At 40.8% G+C, this 25,954-nt stretch overlaps 1 protein-coding gene across 4 annotated transcripts in view; it reads left to right on the top strand.

Moving 5' to 3' along the window:
- DPF3 (D4, zinc and double PHD fingers, family 3) overlaps nt 1-25,954 on the top strand; it is a 95,425-nt gene that overhangs the window by 60,892 nt on the left and 8,579 nt on the right. For 2 of the 4 annotated variants that reach the window (XM_009999725.1, XM_009999724.1), the window contains 2 exons: nt 2,513-2,641; nt 6,545-6,968. In XM_009999725.1, the coding sequence (XP_009998027.1) occupies nt 2,513-2,641; nt 6,545-6,741 (326 nt within the window). In that variant the 3' untranslated portion in view covers nt 6,742-6,968. Of the gene's footprint in view, nt 1-2,512; nt 2,642-6,544; nt 6,969-25,954 lie in introns of those variants that run through there. The other 2 variants (XM_009999723.1, XM_009999726.1) reach the window with 1 other exon arrangement.

Raw genomic sequence — 25,954 nt, 5'->3', positions numbered from 1 at the left:
CCATACTTCTGAGTGATGAGCAACAGGTGAGCACATAGACACTCACATTAAAAATTAAATTGGTAGAAAAAAGAGAAGAAAAGAAAAAGGATGTGATCAAACCCCATGCTTATTCCCCTGCCAGTAGTCTTGCAGAATCCCTTCAGCTTCATGTGGTCAGTGAAAACCACCCACCTGTCCCACACACTGCAGAGTAACTGCTCAGTATATGTATTTTCACTAGGTCCCCTGTCCCATTTCCAGTTTTACAGTCAGTGGATCTTGAGGTCATAAGCTGCATTGGAAAAAATTAAGTCAGTATAGGCAGAGTATTAAATCAATTATGGTGTTCTGAGTGGTGGTAGAAGTGGATCTCTTTCCTAAGCCTGCTTGCTGGCACCTTGAATGCTTGTTTATATGTGTGGCCTCACCACAGAATTTTTGTGTGTTTGTAAATAAGTCAGTTCATCCTCTACCTCTAAAGTCTTTTAGCTGCAAAATGCAACGCTCCCTCCTCACCATGAGATTTAATTAGGGCCCAGCAACACTTTGGTGAGAGTCATTGGCAAAAGAGGCTTTTGAACTCACTGAAGGTTAATATTAGGATCTTAATATCTGTAAGCACTTTAAGAAACTCTGATGAAAGGACAATTCATGTAATAAGGAACAGAAAAAAATCACTGAACTTTGAGCTTGCTCAGTTTGCATTGCACATGGCCTGTCTGTAGATGTAGCACAATATAAAGAAGTAATTACTTAAGTTTTCCAGAATGGGGCTGTAGTGGGAAAAATAAATGCTAGGAAGATCTGCTTTTTATACAGAAAGTATGTACAAGAAGCAACTTTATGATCATTTTGGTACAGCTCTAAATTGAGCCAGTGCACTGGCTTCCACCTGGTTCCTGTCGGGGTTTTTTTTTGTTTGTTGTACATACACAAATACCTTTCTGCAAACAGGTAAAATGCTAACCTAACATCGGGATCTTCTCCCTGGTTTGGGAGAATTGGGGGTCTGCTAACCAGGACCATTTCAGAGCAAAGCTCATTGTTTAGTAAATGTCAGGGTCTTGGCAACCGTGCAGAAAGGTGTTGATGAATTTGAGCCTTATGGATTTATTTTTTTTTTCTTCATTTCACCTTACCAGCAACTTTTCACTTACCAATCTCCAAAAAGCTCAACTGATCAACAGCTGGAAGTATATGAATAACTAGATGTAACCAAACCAGAAAAGCAGATTGAACTCAGAGGAAATTTAATTTTAAGTGTATGTCTTGGACTGCTACTAGAAGAGCTTTAGAATGTCATTGTTCTTTGAGGGAAATTTGGATGTGAACAAAAAAGACCATTAATAAAGGCTGTCAAAACATCTGTTAAAAATCTGCAAGTTACAAAATATGCATTAAAAAGATAATTAAGTGTAGCTGGTACAGTTTAAAGGTCTTAATTTTCTGGTTTGCAGAAATCTTCATTGGGTAGGATTAGGCCAGGTATATTGCTAGAATTTTTAAGCTAAAAAAGGAGAAACAAAGGCAAAGACCAGCCATTCCCCCCATTCCCATCTCCCTTGCTGAGTTCCTAGTTAGAGTATGCAGGAACAAGAAGTTTTCCATCTCTGGAGAGCAAAGGAGAAAACTGGCAGTCGTGAGCAAGAAAAAAACCACATTGCTGTTCTGCTCAACTGAGAGGAATGCAGAAGACCTCTTCCCTTCTCTTCTTTTAGGGGAACTGCCTTCTCTTCTATTTAAGACCCACTGTGTGCCTGCTCCTTTCCAGCCATTCCTAGCTGGAAAATAAGAATGTAATTTCCCTCTTTTTTTCTTGGCTGAAAGAGTTATTAACTCTGCTGGCTGGGATATCTGCCATGGGAGTGGCTCTTTGCACCTGTGCTGGGGTGGCGCTGGACCTGCTCCCCTTCCCTCTCCTCCCAATGGACATGGACTCTGCTGCAGGGAGCTTTACCCTTGGGGAAACCACTCACCAAAGGCTTTGCCTGTGAACAAATATTCAAGAACGTTTCACCCAGCTTCTTGATTAAAGGACACCCTGCCACTTTGAGATGTAAACCCAAAAAAATAGCTATTTGACATACAACAAGTTAGGATACGTATCACCCTATCTCCTTACTGTTGGCTTTTGAGTTTGAGGGAGTGTATTTTTCCTCTCTGAGTTTGTATTTTGTGGGTTTACAATTATGACTGGTGTCTGAAAAAACAGGCTTGGCTCACTGGCAGCTGGGGTCTGATCCTGTATTAGGAATTGTTTCTGTGCCTGCATGTGTTATGAAGTCCCTGAACTGTACAGGGATCTTTGGCAGCAGGACCATTATAAAGGAAACAGATGTACATTTCAGGCAAAATAGATACAACACAGGGTGTAAAGAAAATGGAGGTGTTTTATACAGTTTGCTTTTTGGTTCTAATTTGAGAAGTCTGTGGCCTGCAAACCCACTGAGCTAACATCATAACAGGGGAAGGGGGGAATGTCCAAACCGAGTGCTCTTCAAGTAAATCCAACTTTCTAACCCCACTGCAGCCCAGAAAGGACCAGATGGGGTCATCATTCCCAATAACTACTGTGACTTCTGCCTTGGAGGCTCCAATATGAACAAAAAAAGTGGCCGGCCTGAGGAGCTTGTATCGTGCTCAGACTGTGGGCGCTCTGGTAGGTGACTCCTTGCACCTTTCTTGTACAAAGGCATTTGTGTGATTTGGTTTTTTTTCTCCTGAATATTTTGAGCAAAGGCAGCACATTTGGGAGGGGATAGAAGGTGAGGTCTTACTTCCTGTCTGTGCTTGTGGGAAAGGATGACTGGGAAATTTTCTGTCATAAAAATGCATTGTTGGATTGATGTTTTTAAGCTAATGGGGCCTTCTGAAATAATAAAGTTTTAATGTATTTATTGGCTTCTGTGAACATTGGTACATGTACCAGTTGCTCTTCAAATGGAAGGATAAAATTCTATGACAATGTTAAAGGATGGGCTCTGTCTTCAAATGCTGCAATTACAACTATAAATTACTTACAAGATTTATGAAAGTTGCATGACAAGCATTTCCATTGATTACACATTTCATGCATTTCTTCATCCAAAAAAGAAAGAGGGAGGAAATTACAGGGTAGGGATGGGGGTAGCTGTCAAGAATTATCCTCTTACAAGATGACTATCATTAATTTTGTTTAAAGAGGTTTTTATTTCTCCATTTTCTTCCCTTCTCTCTTTTAAAATGTAGGCAATTGTGTCTTCCCATTCTGAGTTGTCTTTATTTCTGGACTTTCTTTTCTTCCCTTTTTTTATTTTTTATTTTTTTCTGAAAAAACAGGCTTGGCTCACTGGCAGCTGGGGTCTGATCCTGTATTAGGAATTGTTTCTGTGCCTGCATGTGTTATGAAGTCCCTGAACTGTACAGGGATCTTTGGCAGCAGGACCATTATAAAGGAAACAGATGTACATTTCAGGCAAAATAGATACAACACAGGGTGTAAAGAAAATGGAGGTGTTTTATACAGTTTGCTTTTTGGTTCTAATTTGAGAAGTCTGTGGCCTGCAAACCCACTGAGCTAACATCATAACAGGGGAAGGGGGGAATGTCCAAACCGAGTGCTCTTCAAGTAAATCCAACTTTCTAACCCCACTGCAGCCCAGAAAGGACCAGATGGGGTCATCATTCCCAATAACTACTGTGACTTCTGCCTTGGAGGCTCCAATATGAACAAAAAAAGTGGCCGGCCTGAGGAGCTTGTATCGTGCTCAGACTGTGGGCGCTCTGGTAGGTGACTCCTTGCACCTTTCTTGTACAAAGGCATTTGTGTGATTTGGTTTTTTTTCTCCTGAATATTTTGAGCAAAGGCAGCACATTTGGGAGGGGATAGAAGGTGAGGTCTTACTTCCTGTCTGTGCTTGTGGGAAAGGATGACTGGGAAATTTTCTGTCATAAAAATGCATTGTTGGATTGATGTTTTTAAGCTAATGGGGCCTTCTGAAATAATAAAGTTTTAATGTATTTATTGGCTTCTGTGAACATTGGTACATGTACCAGTTGCTCTTCAAATGGAAGGATAAAATTCTATGACAATGTTAAAGGATGGGCTCTGTCTTCAAATGCTGCAATTACAACTATAAATTACTTACAAGATTTATGAAAGTTGCATGACAAGCATTTCCATTGATTACACATTTCATGCATTTCTTCATCCAAAAAAGAAAGAGGGAGGAAATTACAGGGTAGGGATGGGGGTAGCTGTCAAGAATTATCCTCTTACAAGATGACTATCATTAATTTTGTTTAAAGAGGTTTTTATTTCTCCATTTTCTTCCCTTCTCTCTTTTAAAATGTAGGCAATTGTGTCTTCCCATTCTGAGTTGTCTTTATTTCTGGACTTTCTTTTCTTCCCTTTTTTTATTTTTTATTTTTTTTCCCCCTTTCCTTTCTGTTTTTGGGAAATTTTATCCCAGATGATAAGTTATTTATAGCTCTTGTGGGAGGTGGTGGTTGTGGTGAATGGAATGGGAGACCCTTAATGCTGCACATTCCAGCTTTGGTCCAATCTATGATTCTATGATTCTATGATTCTATTTATAGCTCTTGTGGGAGGTGGTGGTTGTGGTGAATTGTGTTTCCATTGTGATATTTCTGGATAGTGGTGATACTAGTGGTGATAAGACTATCATATTGAAAAACCACAGAAATCTTGACATTCAATATTTCTGCTGCTGCTTCTGTACTGTAGTCACTGAAAGATGTCTGTTGCATGATGGCTGAAATGTGGAGTGTTCTTGTGCCAAAGCTATGGCCTTTTTGTACTCCTGCTGAAATTAGTAGTAAGCCTCTGACCACATTCAGTGGGAATAGGACTAGACTCTCACTGACAAATTGCCTTCTGCAGTTGGTGTGACCTCTGAAGATATTCGGAAGTGATACTGACCTTCTAGTGTATACATGTTTGCCTCTTAATAACTGAAGGGGGAAGCTCATATGGTCTGTGGTGCCATCTTGGAAGATTATTGTCCTTCCCCTTGGTTGTTATCGTTCAACGTAACTCATTTCTTCATTGCCCTGATACAGCACACTGAGATGGATCCATTTTTTGCTATTTAAACATTGCTATGGTGATTGTATCAGAATGTGTAACACACATTAATTCCCTTGATTCCTTAGTGTCATAGAACAAGTAGATCGGCATGTAACCTAAATTCTGCAAAATCAGTTCCATTGAATGCTGTCCTTGTACAAATTCTGACCCATTTTGATCATTCATAGGGGTCTGCACTGGTGTGACTGATGTGTGATGAAAGTGATTAAGGTACAACCACAGATTCATCTGTAAACTAGAACAATGAAACCTCTTTTGTGACTTCCATCTTTCTTTTTCTTGATAATGGAGAACATTTTCATTATACTGAAAGAGAGGTCCTGGAAATTATATTGTTTCTTCCTTTCACAAAGTCAGTAAAATCACATCTCTATAAGGTGGTTCACCTGCCAATTATTTTGTTATATCAGTTTTCTTTTTATGAACAGGATTTAATTATTCATGTCTCAACCAATGCAGTGTACTTGTTATATGGCTGGTTCCTCTTGCTGGAGCGAGAACCAAACGGTTACTTAATACCATGCTACTGTTTCTGAACGGTAAAATAGCCATTCCCTAAAATATCACATTTTCATTTTTCTGGGGCACAAGAGACATCTTTTAATCTGCTTTTCCTGAAGAGGGAATTTGAAGGCTATACTATTACTCATGTGTTTGATTGAGGGAGAAAATAGACCTCAGTATTTGACTTCTCTTTTTAAGAGTCTTCTTTTTGTTGTTGTTGCTGCTGTTGATGTCCAGTGTGGAGAATTTCCTGTTCCATATTGAAAGTTGGATTGACTCACACACATTTTAACTTTTCAGTGTTCCCCAAGACAGGTCACTTCTCAACTCAGTTGTTTTAGTTGTTGAACTGTATATCTGTTCGGGGTTTTTTTAATTTTTGAAGGAGATACAATGAAATTGGAATAAAAGCATTTGTTTAGATTACTTCCACTTAGTCTTTAAAATGTGTTTTGTTTTGTCTACACAGGAGGCTCTTTAGGATCAGGTGAAGAACAGGGATAAAAAATAGTCCTGAGATTGATGATCTATCTAGGGGGTTACATTTCTATAGCAGTAAGTTGGTGACAGTCGATGCCAGTCTGAAGGACAGTCATTGTGCTTACAGATAACGGTGTTTAATTACTTATACTGTCTGAAAATCTTTTAAAATTGATCTAAGTAATAACGAGAAAACTTTTAAATGTCTTTTGGAGAGAGGAAACCATGATTAACCCTTTCGCTGCCATAGCTATGGGCACCTGTGTTGTTTGTAGACTATTTTTTTATTTGAAAGAGAAACTGATCCTTTTTTATTTTTCTTACTGCAGTTCTACTGAGGTATGTTGTTGAGGTGCGTGGGCACATACAAGCACGCACCTATGAGCTCCATAGTCTGAATTGTTTAATAATAATGATGATGATTAAAAAATGATGATGATGATGCCTGTTGCTTAACCCATGTGCTGATATATTCATCATACATGTCAGCTCATTTGGGAAGAGAAGGCAGGAGGGACGAAGCAGCGCCAGCACGCACTACGGAGGACTTGTTCGGTTCCACGTCAGAAAGCGACACCTCGACCTTTCACGGCTTTGACGAGGACGATGCAGAAGAGCCTCTCTCAAGCCGAGGAGGTGGCTGTGGTAGCAGCTCTCCCTCTGCAGACAAAAAGGGCGGCTGCTAAAATAACTAAAAAGACACATAAACTCTGAGCGATTTGCTGTCCTTTTTACTACTAGGATTATTATTACCTTTTATTTTTATTTTTTAATTTTAGGTCCTTGGGTTTTTGGGTTTTTTTGTTGATATTTTTGTTGTTTTTCCTGTGGGGTGTACACTGAAAGCACAAGTGTTTAAAGCTCTTGACAACTACTTTGAAGAGACAGAAGGTTTTGATTTTCCTATTTTTTTTATTTTTTTTTTAATTTTAATTTGTTTTCCTCCCACCTCCCCCTCTTCTCTTTCTCTCTGGAAACGTAAAAGGTGGATTTAATATTTTTTTTTATAGTGAGCAGAGTTGATTTTCTTGTCTTTTAATATATATATCAGCAAACCACAAAAAATACAGATGGGTTGGAGAGCAGAAAGCGAACCCAAATAGGTTTTTTTAATTATTATTATTTATATATTCTATATATTATTAGAAAAACTACTTTTTAAATAAAAATACAAAAAACCTAAAAAAGCAATGGATGTCTACTTGATAATAGAACTGTTTCTAGAGAACCACTGTGGGCGGACTCTATTGGAGGACAAGGAAACCCTTGATGTGATGGCTTCTACATTTTAAGATTTTGCACTTACTGTAGCATGTGGAGTTTGGCTCTTCTTGTACACCTGCTACGCTTGTCTTTAACAGTCTGAAAATACAAGCAGCACCACTGAAGACCATGACCTTGGGGAACACATTTCCATCCCTCCTTTGGACACCTTTACACTCAATAGATCTCTTCCTCCTTGCACCCCTTCATGTCTTCCTCACTCCGTTCTACCTTTTTTTCTTTTCCTTCACCTGTCACTTCATGGACAGCAATTTCCAAGCATAGGGATGGAATATGAGTGGCAAGTCATAAATATCAAAGACAAAAAAAAATGGAGGAGCAAAATCATGGAAGAAATTATATGGAAAAAATACCTCACCTCTACTTTTCTTTCCATTTTAAAATTTTGATTCACAGCATTTTTTCTTGTGTCACCCAGTTTTTTCTCACTGTAGTGTCTTGTGAGACACTTTGTTTGCTTTTCAATAGCTTCTCTTGAAATAAACCAAAGCAATACTCATTAAAGTTCCAAGGGCAATGGAGAAGAGAGTGACTCCCTTTCCAGCGACTTTCCCAGAAAGGAGGAAACATGCAGCAGGATTTGAAAGGTATGTCCGAGCTGAAATGTCTTTCACTCACTTGTAAAATCTCTGTGCCTTGGATTTTCAGCAGACCTTTGACTGAGCTTTACTGTAGTCCTGTGGATTTAATTCTGAGTATGCACCATGTTCAGACCCCTGGTGGAGCTAATGGAAGTTCTATGGGAGCAGGATCCAACTTCATGTACAGTCAGGAGTGGTTCAAAAGGAGTTAGTGTTTAGGCTACGTTTTGCGGTCCTAAATACAGGCAAAAGTCTCCCTGGAGCAGAGGCAAGATTAAGTTCTAGGGCTGTATATTTACTGATGTGTATTGCATAAAGCCAAACAGGGTGAAATCATGACCTCATTTAAATAAGACGCAAAATAGACATTTATCTGGGCAGTGACTACCCTTTAACCGGAGGTGTGGAGTTTTGATGCTAGAATAAAAATCTCTACCTTGCAATGAAGACTTTGGATGTATATTATTCTAATGCATGAATGAAGCCTATCCAAATGGACTCTGTTTCTCCTGTTTCTTTTGCTAGGGTAGCACAATACTGTCCATGAGAGCTCTTCCAACTTTCCCCCCCCACCCCCCCATAAACCTTAAAAAAGAGAGAAAGGATCTAGTCTCTACTTTTTGTTTGTGATTTTTTTTGTTTCTTTGTTTACTTTAGACATAAAATAAGCAGCGACCAGATTCTGCTTTTAGGTACATGGGCATAAATCCAGAATACATGCTACTGATGTCTAGATTACATTAATAATCTGTCTTCATAATAGTATAACAAAACATTACAAAATACCTCTGTGTGTTTATACTATAGGACAGGGCATTCTTGAGCCATGCACACCTGCCAGGGGAAAGCCTTGTTTAAGCTTTCCCCAGATGGAGAACCCTTTTCTGTTGCTATTCTGTTCCTGCTGGTATATTGTAATCAATCAAATGTTAAATCAATGATATTTTGACTTAACACTGTCAATGAGAAATGTACTTTAACTTTTTAAAACATTCATTCCTTCCACAACCAGTCCTTATTTCTCTGAAAGAACACAAGATACCTTTCTAATAATTTGCCACTCTTCCGTATTTACTAAAAGTTCAGACTTCAGATGGTGTCAAGGGCTGAGTCACAGGCATAAAAGCATCTGCTTTTCCAACATTTCTGAAAGAGTTAAGATTTAGTTTACATATTTGTATCATTTTGTATATGTATGTGTGCACACATATAGGTGACATATACCAGAAATGTATGTGCACAGACACATACACACATATAGATAAAATAAAGAGCAACAGAAGTCAAGATAGAAGACACTTCTCAACCAAGAATAGGTGGAACCAGCCCTTGTGTGAGGTACTGTGGGCTCACTTGTTCCATACTGATGTTACTGTAACCAAAGTAAAATCCAGTGGATTTTGTCTAAATTTATGGTGTAAATTTAAATCATGTAACTGAGAGCAGAATCTAGTCTGGAATCAGATCTCTTCCTAGTATGCATTGAAATGCCACAAGCACAAAATGTTATACCATTTTTAAAAAATGAAGTTCAAATTGATTTCTTCTGCTACTCCTGCCCTTCAATCCCTGCACTTATTCTTGTGGAATTAGTATAAAATTATCTTCCTTTTTTTTGTTTTGCTTTGTTTTGTTTTCTTGCTACTCCTTGATGTGCCCATGTAAAAAACAGGGAAAACAGAAAATGAGCAAGTACCTAGATATGTGCCAAAGCCACAGTAAACAAACAACATGATTACTTGCATGCATCTTGCATCTACTTCTTGTATCCACATAGCAGTCATGTCAGAAAGTTAGAAGGTTAAGAAAAGAGTTTTAATCTTACCCAGCATTCCTCCAAATACAGAGTATGCGTTGACAGGCAAAGGCTCACAGGAGTAATGGAGACCTGAATTATCAAGGACTTGAAGAGTCCTGCCTGAAAGCATCACAGAATCACAGAATCTTAGGGGTTGGAAGTGACCTTGAAAGATCATCTAGTCCAACCCCCCTGCCAGAGCAGGATCACCCAGAGCACATCACACAGGAACATGTCCAGGCGGGTTTTGAATGTCTCTGGAGAAGGAGACTCCACGACCTCTCTTAGCAGCCTGTCCCATTGCTCTGTCACTCTCACAGGAAATAAGTTTTTCCTGATGTTTACGTGGAACCTCCTATGTTCCAGTTTACACCCATCGCCCCTTGTTCTGTCATTAGACATCACTGAAAAAAAGCCCGTAGTAGTAGTTCAGTCTGCCCTGTACTGTCTGAGAAGTGTAGGCTTGACACACTTGGAACCAGCCAACTGCACCTGGCCACTGCTGCAGGCACAGCAACACAGAGCTCAGCACTTACTAAGTGCTGTATTTGCCCCATTTCTTGCATGTTGTTGCAGCCCATCCTGAGCACCATGCTGACTACAGTCCTCACAGCATCTGAGTTATCTAGCTCAAACCTGCCCAGGTGTGTCTTTCTGTAGAACTCCATCAGCTGTAGAATAGGCATACTCTAAACATGATTTTTTTACAAGTAGAGTCCTTGCCATTGTCTTTTGTGAACCATGCCTAACACATTTTGGGCTCTTCTGGAATACAATGAATGATCACATGCCCATAATTCGTTAAGTCTTGACTTAGTTACTATAACAATGCACACAGTCTTACTCCTTTCGCAACCTAACCACCCATATTTGTGACAACTGGGTAGCACAGTACCCTCAGAAAGAAGCCACAGCAGCTCACAGAATGCATGAAAATTGCCAGCAGATGGCACAGAAAAATATCTATCTCTGTTATTTATACCATTAATGTGTAAATGGACGGTCACTGGTTCAATCTAGTCCTGAGAGAGGAAGGAAAGTAAAATAAATTCATCCTTATGGAAAGCAGAGTAGTCCTTGGTTTCCTGAAGATGTCTTATTAGACTGAGGTAATCAACATGAGTTTAGTCCAGCAGGCTGGCCAGTGTGGTACTTACCATAGGAAGGTATCAATCATAGGGATGAAATTAATATGTAGAGATGGAAGCTAAAAGAGTACTTGTTTAAGCTAGGTTGTAAAAAAGTGCTAATGGTAAATATAGAATGGAGTGTTGATATGGAAATGAAATACTCTTAGGGCAGGTACTGTTGAAGTGAAGGCTGGGAACAGGGAAAGATGGTTGGTAGGTAGCTCATCAGTTAAAAATGAAAGCAAAGCAAAGGGGCTGCTACCTGAGGTGCTCTTTAATGGATGAGGGGAAGAGGACAGTGTTAATGAGGCAGGAAATATATAGGAGATTTTGTAAGAGCAAAAAACAAACCAAACAAAAAAAAGAGCATAGCACAGCCATGTCAGAAATGAGGGAACTGCTCACTATCAAAACCATGTAATTCCTAAGCCAAACTAGAATGGCATAAAGAGAGTTTTCAATGGAAATTTGGGGTTGTTTCTAAAAATTACAGTCATCTTCGCAATCAAAAAGGAATGTGATGCCCTGTTCAATGAGACCTGCTGTTCTGAGCTTCATAAGAAGAACTTTGAAGGCACGATCCTTCAACTAATCACAAGTCTGGCTCTTCCAATTCTTCTCCAAAGATGGCCTTTTTATTAGAGGAAAGTTAGCACAAGGCTGACAAAGATTCTCCAGAAACATGCTCCCACACAAGCCATGAGCCAAATAAGACAGCTTCAATGTGAAATGTTAACAAAGGGTTGTTTCATTTCAGGCCCTGAAATGTGAGCTATCTTCTCAGGCACCTTTCTGCTGCTCAATAGTAAAGGATCTTAGCAAAGACACTTAATTTCCTGAGCCATCCTCTGCAAACTCTGATTCACAGATGGGAGCAAGAGAAATAAGGAAGTGATGTGCTTGCTTGGGCAGCCGATTAGGGGGAAGAAAGGCTATGTAGAGTGTGCACTGATCCTTAGCTTATTCCCTTTCATGGCACTTAATTAGTTGACATTTTAGTAGGGGCAGACACCAGCTCTTGCATGAAAACCGTCTAAAATTTTAAGTGTGATAATATATGTTGAAAAAAATTTAAGAAAATACAGGATCTGGCATAACAGTTAAAAGGTTGAAGGAGACTGTGAGGTATGTGGCAGAACAGGGATGGAACTGAAATCTCTTTTGCTTCACTTTTCCTCTTTTCCCTCCACCCAGGCTCTCCCCAGTTTTGTGGGTTCGATATTTATTTCTTGTGTATGTAATGGTGCTTCGAATAACATTGTACATATGTGGTAAGGTCATAAATGATGAGACTAGACTGCTGAAACAAGGTCTAGAGAGAACTTTGCCACTGGCTTCAGAAGGATTAGCACTGGGCTTTCATAGCTATTGCTTTTATTGAATGAAACCTCACTGTTAATATGTTTGCTAGTATGGTGTAGACAAGCTCCGAGATGGCCATTTGTTTCAACAGAATGTGTTATTAGAATCCCCTCCCCACATTGTTTTGCCTTTGAGCTTTTACATTAGTTATTCATTTTGAGTTCCAGTTTGCCATTTTACAGAGCTCAGCTTAGGCTCTTGATTGAAGACAGAGACTCAGTTTGCTGCCTGCTGGTGCACGGAGCAAATGAGAACTGCACCCAGAGAGTTGCTGAGTCCAGGCTGTGCCAGTGCACCACTGTGTTCTCTCCTGCCTGCTTTGCCTTTCTTTGATTAATTCTTGCAATGATATTTTGAGATGGGCCCTAAAATTTTAATTCAAATGCCATCAAACTATGGAGCTTTCAAAGCCTGGCTCCTCATGTAACTTGCCTTTTCCCCATGGCAAGCAGTTTTACTGAATCAATTCCTCAAGCAAACATTGTATTGACCCCACTGGGAGTCGTCTTATTATAAAACCTGCAAAATCTGCCCAGTGCTTTTTGCACTGCAACGTGTAGATGTTCTGAATAAACCCTAATGTCTTATTCTCAATGATTTTTCTTATTTATATAAAATTTGTAGCTACCAGTGTATGCAGAGTATGAGGGATGTGCGTGTGTTCAGTGTTCATGCTGGCACAGGGTTGTTTTGATAAAGCCTCACAGTACAGGAATGTAGCCAGGCTGAATTTTGCTGACTGAACCACTACAATAGACCCTACAAACCTTTGTTCTCTTTGCCAGTTATCTACCAGGGTTGAAAAAAACCCAACCTGTATAAATACCATAGAATACTGAAATTGGGTTGCAACAATATTCCTGTCCCTGTCTCCATTTTGATGAGTGTTTAGTTGCCAATTTCAGAGAAGACAAGTTGTAATAACATTTAGAAAAAAAACAAACAAGCAGCTGTTGAGATGTCAAGTCTTGATAGCCCAGTTAAGCGGATGCTGACACTTCATATCTTTGAGCTATTCTTTTGGTCACTGGCAGCTCCTAAGATTTTTGACCTTTGTGTCATCCAGAACTGATACGAGAGGTGTGGGGAAGACATGGGGGGGAGGTATTTGCCATTTGTGGAAATGAAGACATTATTTTATTGGCTATCTAATAGTACTCAGGAGCTTAGCAGCATGTAACTTCATCAATTCATGGATTAAATGCAATGCAAAATGCAGTCTTTCACTGGTTTCCAGAAATTATCACATTGCTGCCACCCTATGTGTATCATTTAGACTTGTAAAAATGTCTTTTTTGCAGTGCTACAAACACTTGTACAAATATTTAATAATATAGCAAGGTAATCAGAGCAGGATTTCATAAGCAAAGGTCTTATCCTTTAGTGAAGAGACAGCTGTCTAGGCTGAATGGTGAAGGTTATTTAATGAAGTTCACAGTAAGAAAGATGGACAGCATTTGGTGCCTTTCTTTTGGGCATGCTCCTTCATGTCCTACTTGTTTGCTTTGTATTCGCTTATGGCTCCCACGGTCAGTTGAAACTGAGTCTGTCAGACTATGTTTTTAATGAACTAGAATACCAGTAATGTTGGAATGTTGGCTTGTGCTTCTTCTGTTTTTGCTTCCTTTTTTTTTTTTTTTTTTTTTTTTTTTGTCTGAACACTTGCTTTTGTAGTCTGAGTTTGTTTAGTTTTACTTTGTATTGCCTTTCCCTCTGCAGTCAACCCTGCCCTCATGGACTCCCACATCCTTCAAGCAAGACATTTCAGAAGAAGGCTGAGAGAAGCCAGGATGCTTTGATACTTCTCCTCTCCTTGCCCTGACCCATCTGTACTCGTGTTTCATCTGGCACAGGAGCCTGGACTGTGGAAAGTCGGCTGCCAACAGTTGAGAGACGTTCTGGGGATGCCCTAAGCTGGTGCAATACAAAGAAGTTTTTTAAAGTCTTGATTTCACTTTCCTTTACACGTGTGTATAAACCCAGGTCAAACTGGAATTGATCTACAGCAGAACTGACTGAAAAACAAAACAAACAAACAAAAACTGAAAAAAGACTTAACTATTTTATTTATTTCAATATTTAAGAGAGAAAAGAAGTGCTGAAGTTGCACAGTATTTTTGTTTTAAATACATTTTACTTCAAATTTTAAATGCAATTTTGTGAAGACATGAAATTTTAAAGAGCACTTAATGTAAAATAAAGACTGAATATTTACTTTAAGGAAAAACCTTTTTTAAAATAATGAAAATAAAGATCAACTCTGCTCTCTCTCTTACTTTAAAGAAGCCATTCATACATGTGCTGGGTATCTTTGTTTTTTGCAAATTGGATGTGGTAAGTGAAGATTGTTCTGGTTTACTTTCTCCTTAGTAGTATTATCCTGTTAGATGCTTAAAACTTACTTTGCTGTACTTTGTTAGGCACAAATCTGAACAAAAACTGTTGCAATAGCAAAGATCAGGCTGAGTGACTGGATTTTTTTGTTACCAGATTTTGTGTCTGATTCAAAGGACTGGCTCTCTCAGGAGGATTGATGTGTCTCTTCTGCACAGTAAAGAGATTTGCTCTTGAGCAACTCTGTGAAATACCTCTGCTGAAAGAGGGGTTTAAAAAGGAAAACAGCTCTGTTAATTTTAGCATTATTTTTTGCTTTGATAATTCCACAGCTGATTGTGAGTTGATTTTCAGGGAAGTATCTAAATGGTCAAGTGCTCTTGGCACAGAGCTTCCTGTTGGAGTAAAGGGTGATGCCATGTGTAGAAACCTTGTGTAATTCAGCCCTTTCTTAAGTGGTAGTGGACTTTGAAAACCTTACAGGTGCACCCACATGTCAGCAGTAAGCAACAGGGGCCACTCAGCAGGAGAAGAATGTGAGTTCCCACAGCTACAATCCTAACTTTTCCTGTGAGGCAGTGGTGAGGAATGTTCACATCCCTAATTCTAAGTTGTTAGCCATCTTCTCAGTGAAATAAGGTGTTATGCTCCATGTAAGCACTGGAGGCTTTTTTTGGCTGCCAAATTTGCTCACAGTGGGTAGTGCAGGAGTGTTCGCTGTCATGTGTGATGCAGTCTAGTAAGGATGCAGATAGCCTTGTGTCCTAGGAAACAGGTATTGGACTGGGCTTTGAGATTGGCTTCTCCTCTGTAACAGGGGCGACAGATGTACCTCTAAGTATAGACCCAGGCTATACATAGAAAAATGGTTTTGTTAATGTGGCTTATGTTGGATTTGAGAGTGAAAAAAGCTCTGTCTACAAAAAATGCATCCTGACTAGGTGAAGCTGATAGAGAGCCTGATCCTGCATCATTTCTTGCATGCCTAAAACTCAATCTCACCTCATTGAGAAGTTTCCATGTGTCAGTAGCAGCAGGTTTTGTTCTCCTCTCCCTTCCCCTTTTCCTTCTTCTTCTCAGAATAACACATAGGGCAAAAAATTTCCATGTGAGTTAACCAGTAGACCTGAATTCTGCTTCCTCTTAAGTTAAATGACAAAATTTATGTCCTAATTGGACTTTTTAGCAGGATAGTTTTGTTTTGTTCATTTTTTTGATTTCTAAACATGCAGTGGTGAACTGCCTCTACAGAAAAAAAAATATTAAAAAATTAAAAATTTTGTTTCATTAAAATATAACAAGACGCACAACTGTAATGAAGATTTGCAAATTATAGGGTCTGTGTTCAGTTTGTGTAATATTCCTTCCAAATAAAAGTTCTGCTTCCAACTCCCCTGCTGTATATTCCTCTGTAAATATTACTTTATCGAACCAATTCTACAAGGTCTTTTTTAGTGCAAAAAATCTTCTTTTAAAAAGACGTTGAGTAACAGACTTGTACATATACTTTTCTAAGCTCTCCATTGTTTATAATACTCTCTTTAAAGCTTAAAATAAAATTTCTTCCTCTATTGATTTTGTTTCCCTTTTACATTTTGTAAATTATGACTTTTGTCCCTGGATTTTGTTTTGTATTTCTTAATTAAGTTTGATGCTAACCAAGAATTCTCTTTTGCTCTTTTACTTTCTCTTCTACATTCATTGGACTACAAACACTAGTCCTGTTGCTTGCTGTAGTGAAGGTAGGCAGGAAATAAAACACTGCTTTTTTGAAGGGCTTCTTTTTAGAGTGTTTCCTATCACTTGGTGATAGTAGAGAATCTTTCTAAATATGTATGTATTTTAATAACATTTTCCATGAGATTAATAGAATTGCGTTACTTTAGGTTCAAAGCTAGAGTCTATATTACAGCTTTTCATATAGATTTTAGTGACATGACCTCAAGAAGTTCTAACCCCACCTATGCCATTTCTAATCCTGTCATGGGAACAACTGGAAACTGTGCTTCCCTTGGCTGCATTTCACAGTGCAGGCATGAGTCCTCCCTTTCCCTTTAGATGTTAGATTAGTGGTATGGTTGTATAGAATGGAAAGGGAAGGAGGAAATACTCTTTCAGATTAGATGCCATCTTTTTAGAAAACTCTCTGTGTCTTCTTTGTGTCTTCTTCCCTAACAGGCCTGCTGTCATTTTTATGAAGCTCTGTTGCCTTTCCTCTGCCTTCCGATCAATTCCTCTGCTACTAGCAGAGGCTGTAGATGGCCCTTTTTACTTTGGCAGATGCTTGCAAAAATAGCAGCTGAGATGTAGTTTTTCAGAGATGTTCTGATGTGGATACAGATCCTTTAGAGCAGTTAACTGCCCCCACCTCCCTGCCAAGCAATTTAGCCCTAGAGGACACATCAGAAATTAACCCAGTCAGGCAATATAGGTATTGTACAAAATTGCACAGATGGGCTCCTACCTGCCTAGTTTTTAACAGTTGTGTGTGACAGAGTGTGTGCCTTTGCAGCAGAGAATTAACTATTCTTGGTCTTCTTTTATAGCTTTTCCCTATGAAGTTTTATTTTTCCCATATGTAATCTTAATTTCCATTAGCATTTTGTTTCTTCACTCTTTCTTCAGGTGAACATGACTTGAAAACTTCACTGCTTGCCTTCAGACCTTATCTTTACCTGTGCAAAGCCTTTCGCTGATTCCTTAGAGGAAGGAGGAAACCAAAAGACAGTTTTAGCTACGTTTGCTGTCCTCTGTCACTGTGGAACCTGTTTGGGTTAGAGCAGCTTTTGGACTCCTTACTGGGTTGTCCTCAGCTGTCCTGTGGCTAAGAAGGTCTTTCCTTCCTTTTCACCTGTTGGTCATTGGGAGCCAGAGGCAGCTGAGAAGGTGGGGTGAGGTGCTAATTGTATTTCTGAGCTGTGCTGAGAAGGTAGTTATGATGTGCATAAAAGTGCATACTGGGTAATAGGATTGCTGGTTTTAAAGCCCCTCCTAGCAACTTCCAACTTCCTTTCTATTATTTGCTTTCAGATATTCTTATGATTAACTGAGTTGCAGGCCTACAGAAATACTTCTCCTTAGGGCTTTAATGGGGGGCAAGTAATCTTCTTTTCTTGCCCCAAAGCAGACAAGAGGGAAGGTGTGTAATGACAGATCCTGAGACCCTAACCATTGCTGCTTTTGTTGTTCTTCTCCTAGCTCCTCTTGAGCTTTCTGCTGTGCTGCATAGGGCAGAGAGACCCAGACAGAGGTTGAGCCGAAGGCAAAGCTAAATGCTGACAAATCAGAGCAGAGAAAGTTGAAGAAAGGAAGGAATGAAACTGCTTGTGGCATTAGTGCACTTTTCTCGTTCAATAGGTCCTCTCCCGTTCTAACTCAGTTGTCATTTTCATTGTCCCCAGTGTGATGGATACAGAGAGCAGAGCTAGACATTTCTGCTAAGGTAACCAGGAGTAAAAGTGTATGTTGGAATGGGCCTTTACGGATGTGTCGTTACCCTGTTCAGATGAATGGGATCCTTCCCACCACAGCAGAGTTGTTGTTACAAGCTGACAGACTCCAGAGAACAACTCTGCTTAACTCTTATTTCTTTGAATGTTTTTATACCTGTTTGTTTTGTGTGTAGTGTTCTTTGCTTTTTCTCTTTCTATTTTCTTTCTTTTTTTTTTTTTCTTTTTTTTTTTTCTTTTTTAAGCCATAGGCATGGAAATGGAAATGTTATAAAGGAAAGTTTTAATTTTGCAGAAACCATCTGAACAGAAAAAATATACTACTGTTCCCTAAGCCCCAGAGCAGATTTACATGTGCATGCTGGCTGGGGAGGTATCTTATTTTCCTGTCTGGAGCAGGATTCTTGCTGATGACAGTCAGGTGTGGCAGGAGGGTGGAGTAAAAATGCCTACCAGCATTGGGGCAGCTATTGGGTGCTTCCCTGGGCTGAGACTGAGCTGAAGGCTGGCAAAGCTGAGGGATCGAATATTGAGTTCTCTGGGTGAGCTGAAAATGGCATTGACTTCTTTGCTTTCACCTGCACTAGAATATATTGCTCTGGTTTAAGATGTACTCCAAACTTTTTCCTGGAATGAGGAAATTATCTGGTTAAATTGGCATTGTGGAGCAGTGAGCCCCATTTGTAATCAGAACCATTAGCCTACAGATGATAAAATAACCCATAACCATTTCTCTCTAGAAACAAGCTTTTAATGCTCATTAGCAATGACATAAACTTCTCTGAACCACTTCCCATCCCTCGTGCTGAAGATGGCTTAGTAGGGCCTCAGCTACATAAAGTGCCCATAACAGAGCACATCAACAGTGATTGCTCCCCTTAGCTTTGGCTGGGCTTGTCCAAATTTTGGCTTGATGTGTTTAAGATCTTAATTGTCTCTTGGAAATTATTATAAAATAGTATTTCTTTTGCTGCATCAAAGCTGGATATTTGCCACAATTTAGTCCTATCTTTGATTTTAATGACTTGAGATGAGAGCCATTCAGCTGTGGCATCTTAACTTCACCAGTATATTTTTTAAAACTGGCTGCATTTTTTCTGTTTCAAAAAATGCTTCTGCTGTGTGTGTGTATGTGTTAGAAACTTCGATTGTCTGTTATTTGATGAAGTTTTGTCCTTGCAGCCTGTATTTCTTCATGATTCCATGAAGAATTTACCTTTTAAAAAGCACAGATTTCTGGAGCACAGTGTTGTGGCTAATATTGCCATCCAGGAGTTAATTAGAAACAGACTTGTTCAATGTTGTGTAAGATAGCTGTGGCAGCTCTGAATGGCCTACAAACCAACAATGGCACTGCTATGGAAAATGCAATACACTTTGAACATTGAAAGCTGGGTGGTGGGCTGGAAATCTTGGAACTACTTCTGCCTGCCTGTGAGAGGCAGCTGCTCTGGGGAGCTTGCAGAGGGGTACATCTTCTTTGAGATCCCAGCTGATGGGTGGTACCTCTTGAACAGGAACAGATGCAGTCTCCCTTCAATCTCTTATGCTGAGTATTTTTTTTCAGAGTGGAGTTTGATTTCTCAGTGCTGTTTGTCTTCCATAAGCAATTCTCAGTAAGAGCTTCTGTTTTATCTCACGGTTTGCACAGATTTTAAGAGTCAGTTTTTGCTTGGGCTGAAGCTCCTTCTCTTTATGATTCTTTGGTCTTTTCTGTTAGTGTTCTGGTATCAGTGGCTTCTTTGTTGACTACAGGAAGAGAATGAGCATGACCAAATCTTTCAGATATAGTCTTTTTTGAAACAGATTAGAGATTTTCAATAATGCTGAAGAGAGTTTTGTCAAGCATTGCCAAAGATGTAGCTTACTAATTTGGATTTCTTTTATTAGCCAATACCTATTAACTTCTTCATATGATGATCTCAGAAGTCGGTATGGAAGCCAGCTCTCCAAGAGGAGAAGAGGTCATTGTATGCAAAATAGCTGAAAGCTGTGCTGTCACTAAAGGGGTACATTTTAGTACCAGATAGCCAGTGAGACACAGCTTTCAAGTTCATGTAACACTTTCTATGGTGCAGTTTACATGGGATGGTTTAAAGCCTATGTTCGAGAAATTAACATTGGTACAAATCATAGTTGCTTCACATCAGAGCTTTGCTGAGAGTGGCTTAAAAGTGTTAAACAACAGAAAAGTCTTTCCAGGCCTTTACTCAGTTTAGTGTGGCAGATTCTGAAGCCAGGTCTTGGCTCAGAAGACTCATCCATTACTGGCATAGCTGGACTTGCACTTCTTAAAGAACAGGTCCCAGCTCTTCTTATGTCTTTCCACACTGACTCTGTCTCTGAACATGTCCATCAGCCTGGATGCTTAGGATAGCTTTCAACTATCCACAAACTCTCTCTGGGTTGAATTCAGATTGCTGTTGTACTTTTCAGACATCGAGATGGTCTAGAGCCATGTATTCCTTCACCTGGAGAAGGAACCCTTCCCTGTGTTACGGACCTTCATTTCCTTTGCAAGGCCAGGTCAGAGTCTTCATTAATTAGCTCTCCAAGGCCCCCTCCTCACTTCTGCTGAGGGTGAGATTTTACAAGTACTTAGCAATCTGAAGGAAAAAAATTGAGAATAATTTCCTAAGGAGATCTGCACCCATTAGATTCTTTTGTGACTGTTTATAGATTTACAGGTTTAGTATTTTGTAAAGAACTAGTCCTCAGTAGTCTCAGTGCAGCTATCATTGAGAATTGCCAAACATCTCTTGGGTGGTGCCACCCCACTTAACAGTGAATGTGACAGGTGATGAACAACCTCAACAGCTGTTAAAGATGAGAGGAACTGGGCTGCCCAGAGTCTGGTCAGACCAGCCTGTAGGAGAGAACTTCCCAAACTTTTTGCCACTAACAGAATCACTGAGCAACAGTCCTTCTAGTCAACATAGCAGACAGCTAAGACCAGAGTTAGAGGACTCATAGATCCCCATAGTACCATGGAAGACCTTTTTCTGGCATTAAATAGTGTTGTGCTTTTGTATAGGCTCTATTAAGCAATTCTTCTGGTGCTGAAAAGGAGTAGGACCAGTGAACTGTTTAATGAGGGATATTTGTGTCCACTGCTGTGGAACTAGCTAATTTCTTGTTTAATCTGACATGGTATTTAGCTGCTATGAAGTATTGGTTGTGTAGGTTGAAGAATGGCCTGCATTTGGACTTAGCTAATCTGAGGTGGAAGGGCTGGTGAGGTCTGAGAAGATAGCTAATGAATTTTAATCTGGTGTTCTTCCATTAAAAAAAAAAAACACAACAAAAGTAAAAAATCCTAGTGTTTTGGTGTCTCTGGCAGCATTTTGTTGGGCAGTTACTCAAAAAGGCTGTTCAAATAACTGAACTGAAAAATCTCCTGGTGAGGAGAAAATATTTTAGTTTGATTCAAAACTAAACACATTCTCTTGTTCTCAATGAAATGACACTTTTCCACTGCCAAGTGTGCACAGGCTTGAATGAAACATTTTCTTTGTGAGTATTTTTTCCTCTCTTAAAAACAATTCCATCCAGCTCACTTTCGAAGTAAGGTACTGCTCCAAAAGGAAAGTCCAACTTCTTGTTGCAGAATGCTGGCACAAAATGTCTCACCCTTTCTGAAAAACCATTTTCTCCCTCTGCTGCCTCTTAACCCTTTCTCCTCTCCTGCTTGCATTTGACTGAAACTACTTCATTCAAATTCCTTCCTTCACTCAGATGTTTAGATCACCCTGAAATTACATTTTTTAGAGAGTAAACTGAGACATTTCACACACACACAGACCCTTCACCGAGTGAGTACAGATGCTCTGCAGGGTGCAGTTTTAGCTCTTGCCTACCTTTAGAAATTTGCTGTCGCTGGGATTTTGGTGGGGAAGTGAGAGATGGCTGCCATGTTGATGACATCTTGATTGGCACTTAGAAATTCCCAACCAAACAGGGGATTTAACTAATGGAGAAGGGAAAGAAATCTGTAGATGAAGTGATTTTTCTAGCTGCTGGCACTGTGTTACAAACAATGGAGAGTGTGCATGGAGAGGACAGCCCATTCGGCAGCCAAAAGGGTTTAAGGGTTTTTAAATCAATGAGGGACTGAAACAACTTGCTTCAAAATTGTTTTTGTTTGTGTTTAGTTGGGTGAGGCAGTTCTACTTATGTGTGAATATGTGATCACGTTAGCAACAGTGTAAACTATGCTTGTGTGGGGGTAGTCAGACCTCTTGCATTTACAGTGTGTTTGCATCAGTTATCAATCATTCACCCATCATGTGCTGAATTTCCTTACCTGGATGATACACAGTTACCTCATGTAACAGCAATGAGGTTGCTGCTTGTGCAATGGCATGGTGTCTTCTGCATAGTTAAGTTTATTTAATATTAAAATTATGAGATTTTAATAATTTCTCTGGAGTTTGCTATTTGATTTGAAATGTATGGAACTGTGCTGGCGGGGAATGACTCTAGAGTTGTTCCTTCATCTTTCTAGAAAGAAAGTTTGTCCAGAGATTAGCAATGCTCTCTCTTTTTCCCCTTCCCTTCATCAGTGTAAACCCAGCCTACTCATGTTTTCAATTGTTGGTTACTTTTATGGGACGGCTGTTTCCCGGCCCATGGCTGACATCACCTCTGAAGTTCTCCCTTAAGCCCTGGGTGCTTGGGAAGACTGCAGTGGTGCAGGGGGCTTGTCTTGATGCTCTCCAGACTGACTGGGTAAACATGGCCTGCTTGTAGCTAAGAGGTGCCCACGTCACGAAGCATTGGCTGTGTCGTGCTCTCCCGCTTAATCCCAGCGGAGAGGCTCTGGTCAGAGTGCCCTGGGGAAATGTCGTGTCCCACCCACTGCCACCACCAGCTTGGGTTAGACACAGTGTCGGGTCAGCATGAAAACACTGGAGCCAGTTTTTTCAAGTGTGACCTTGGTAACACGGGTATGCTGGGCAGTGCTGGGCGTCCCCACGGGCAGCTGCTGTCTGTCTGCAGTTTATCCCCAGGAGTACTGGGGAAGGACCAGGTGTTGGGACAGCAGTTGTGGGTTCAAGCAGGTAGCAGAGTCCTTGTTCAGGTTAAAGAGAGAGGAAGAAAGACAGAGCTGGTATCTCATTTTATGGGGGATTTTAACAAAGGTGACACTCTCGCAGAAGGCTATTCAAGCTGCCGTTTCCCTAGCATTTTAATACCACCCCACTCCTCTCATTATAGCTGGGGATTTTGGCTCTCCCAGGGGGGGAGATGTTCTAAATGGGCGTCAGGGAGGTGGATTTAATGCACTAGGAAGAACTGGCTTCACCAAGTTAAAAAGCAAAAGAAAACCCAATCCTCCATTCCTATTTTTAGTGTTTATAACCAAGTATTTTTGCTTGGTTGCTCATTTTGAAAGGGTTTAGTGAGCCTGCCAGTTGATTGAAAGCTCTGTGGTGTGTGAGCTGGCCTGGCTGGGGAGCCTGCAGTGCATAGCGACGAGGTCAGAGCTGTGCCAGGGGTTTTTTTCCACTGCAGTTTGTTGAAGGGTAACAAAAATGTCCCCTGGGCAAAGGGGATGTTGGCTCTCCAGGTTGCGGTGATTCATCTTGTCTGGATAAGCCGCCTTCCTCCCAGTCCTGCATTTTCACCTCCATCTACCTCATCCCTACTTCACTGTGCAACCAAAACCAACGCCTGCCCTGCACTGTGCAGGTGGGATTGCTGGGGGGGGTCTCACACAGCCAACCCACCCCGGGCTCGTACCTGCTGGGCAGCATTAGCATTTGGTGCCCATCCTCCTGGCCAGTTCGCGCTCTATAAATGGGTTTATGTTCGTCATTAGGAGCTATGTCCCTGGCATATGGAGTCTGTGCGGTGCCTGCAGGCAGGTTTCCTTCCTGTTGGTGTTGGTAAGCAGCCCAAGTGCCTCCTGGCAATTAGCAGATCATTACCCATAATGCAGTGTTGCAGCCTGGTGGGTTTTCTGGAGGTCACTCTGACCTAATTCACCCCTAGGAATTGTACAGTGCTGGCATGACTTACCAGTGCATTAACAAGCTGATGCTTCAGTACAAGGTTATTTGAGTGCTTCCACATTATTTTTCTCAGGGAAGAAATAGCTATTTTGTCTAGCAGCCAACAGTGGCTAATAGGGGCTGGTCCGGAAGAGGCAGGAGCAGGGTGCTGGCTAGTTTTGAGATGGGACATTGTCAGTGTGTGGCATTTCCTTTGGCTTTAATGTTAAGGGTCATTTCTGATCTCCCACAGCCCAAACCCCAGAGGGTATGAAATGGAGGTGCAGATTACAGGCTGTCTCAGGCAGTTTTGTGGGCCAGGCATGCTGGGCCAGAGGGGGACCCCCACATAGCAGCAGGCACCCCCACAAGGCTTGTCCTCCCTCTGGGAAACCAGGGCCTAGGGCAGAGGGCATGGCTGCAGCATCACCAGCCCAAATCAAGCTGGTGTCCCAGGGCTGTGATTTGCATATACCAAAGTTAATTGTCAGCAGTTTTTAGAGGCTTTTAAAGTATCTGTTTTCATTTCTCGCTGCTCCGATACTTATGGCAGGACTGTGCTGGGGAATGGGGGTTGTGCAAGGAAAGGCACACACAAACCTATTGTAGTAAAACTGTATTAAAACATTTCTCAAGTATTTTTCCTGTAAGACGTGTCATCTGCTACCAAGGGGATGGAGTGAGGGAAGAGAATGATTTGACTGACAAACCATTAGGATGCCCAGAACAACCCACTTCTGGCTTTTCTCTTTGCATGCTCTGGAAGTTACCCCTGAATTCCACCCAGCTCCTCGTGCCAACCTGTGTCAAAGTTCCTCTGCTTTGTCTGCAGCTGATCTCTGGGTGCACATGAGCCTGTGTATGCATAGATCCTTCATTTTGTTTATGCACGTGAGCAGCCTTTGAGCCAAGCTCTGCTCTCAGTGTACCCTCTGTAGTCCAGGCTCTTTGTCCTAGCTGATGCTCTTGATGCATAAAAATGTTTCAGAGGAAATTATGCAGTGTTGTAGAGCCAAAGATGGGAGCGAGTTGAGCTGGTGGGCAGACTTCCCTCCGGCAACACATTTTTCTGAGGAGTGCCTGGAACGGAAGGGTGTTACAGTAGGAGCTCACTCCCCCTGTGCCCTTTGGTGTTTGCATGGCTAAAGCAATGGCACAAGAGTAGAGCAGAGTGAGCTGCAAGTGCCACCTTCCACATGCCACCATGTTATACTTTCCTGGAGATCTCTGGTATTAATTTCCTTCAAACACAGGTCTGTCCTGCTCTCAGTTCCCATTGACTCGAATTCCACCTTCCCAACTGGGACTGGGACTGAATCTTTTGCACCGAGGTTTTATTTGTCCCTTGGGTGAGCAATTAAAGTGGGCTCTCATCTACCAGTGCTGAATATCCGAGCAATTGCTTTTGTAATTTATGTCTCTTTTCCCACTGGAACTGGCAGTACCGAGAAGTGAACCACCGCCTCCGGAGAGCAGCTGGCTACCAGTCCTGGGTGCTAATGCAGCAGAGTGTCCCTTCCCTTTCTGTGGGTTCAGTTTAAGCTCTGTCCGTGCTGGCCAGAACAACCATAGGGCCAGGAAATGAAATAATAGGAACTACAAGCTCTGCTACAGCTGAATGATTTCAGAGCGCCATCAATTATTAAAGGCGTTAAGTCTTCCACGATTACTGGCATATTGTGGCATATTAGATTAGGGGAAAGTTGGTCTCTGACCAAATCAGACTGACCAGCCTATTCATCAAGGCCCCCAGTTCCTTTTGGACTCACTCCTGTTGGTGGTGCTGGAACATGGTGCCTTGAATACTTGGGAGAAACAGCCAAGTTTTCGCATTTCCATTAGGATGTAGAAATTCACAGTGACAATAATTCTCGTCTCCTGTCTAATAGTAATAAAACTCAATGATGTCTACGAGTGAGATTTCCTTTTCTTGTTTCGTTTGTTTATCTTAAGAAGCTGGATTCAGCA

Source organism: Chaetura pelagica, unplaced genomic scaffold, assembly GCF_000747805.2.
Source record: "Chaetura pelagica isolate M959 unplaced genomic scaffold, ChaPel_1.0 scaffold416, whole genome shotgun sequence".
Lineage (NCBI taxonomy): Eukaryota > Metazoa > Chordata > Aves > Apodiformes > Apodidae > Chaetura > Chaetura pelagica.
This window is presented reverse-complemented; position numbering and strand designations above follow the sequence as displayed.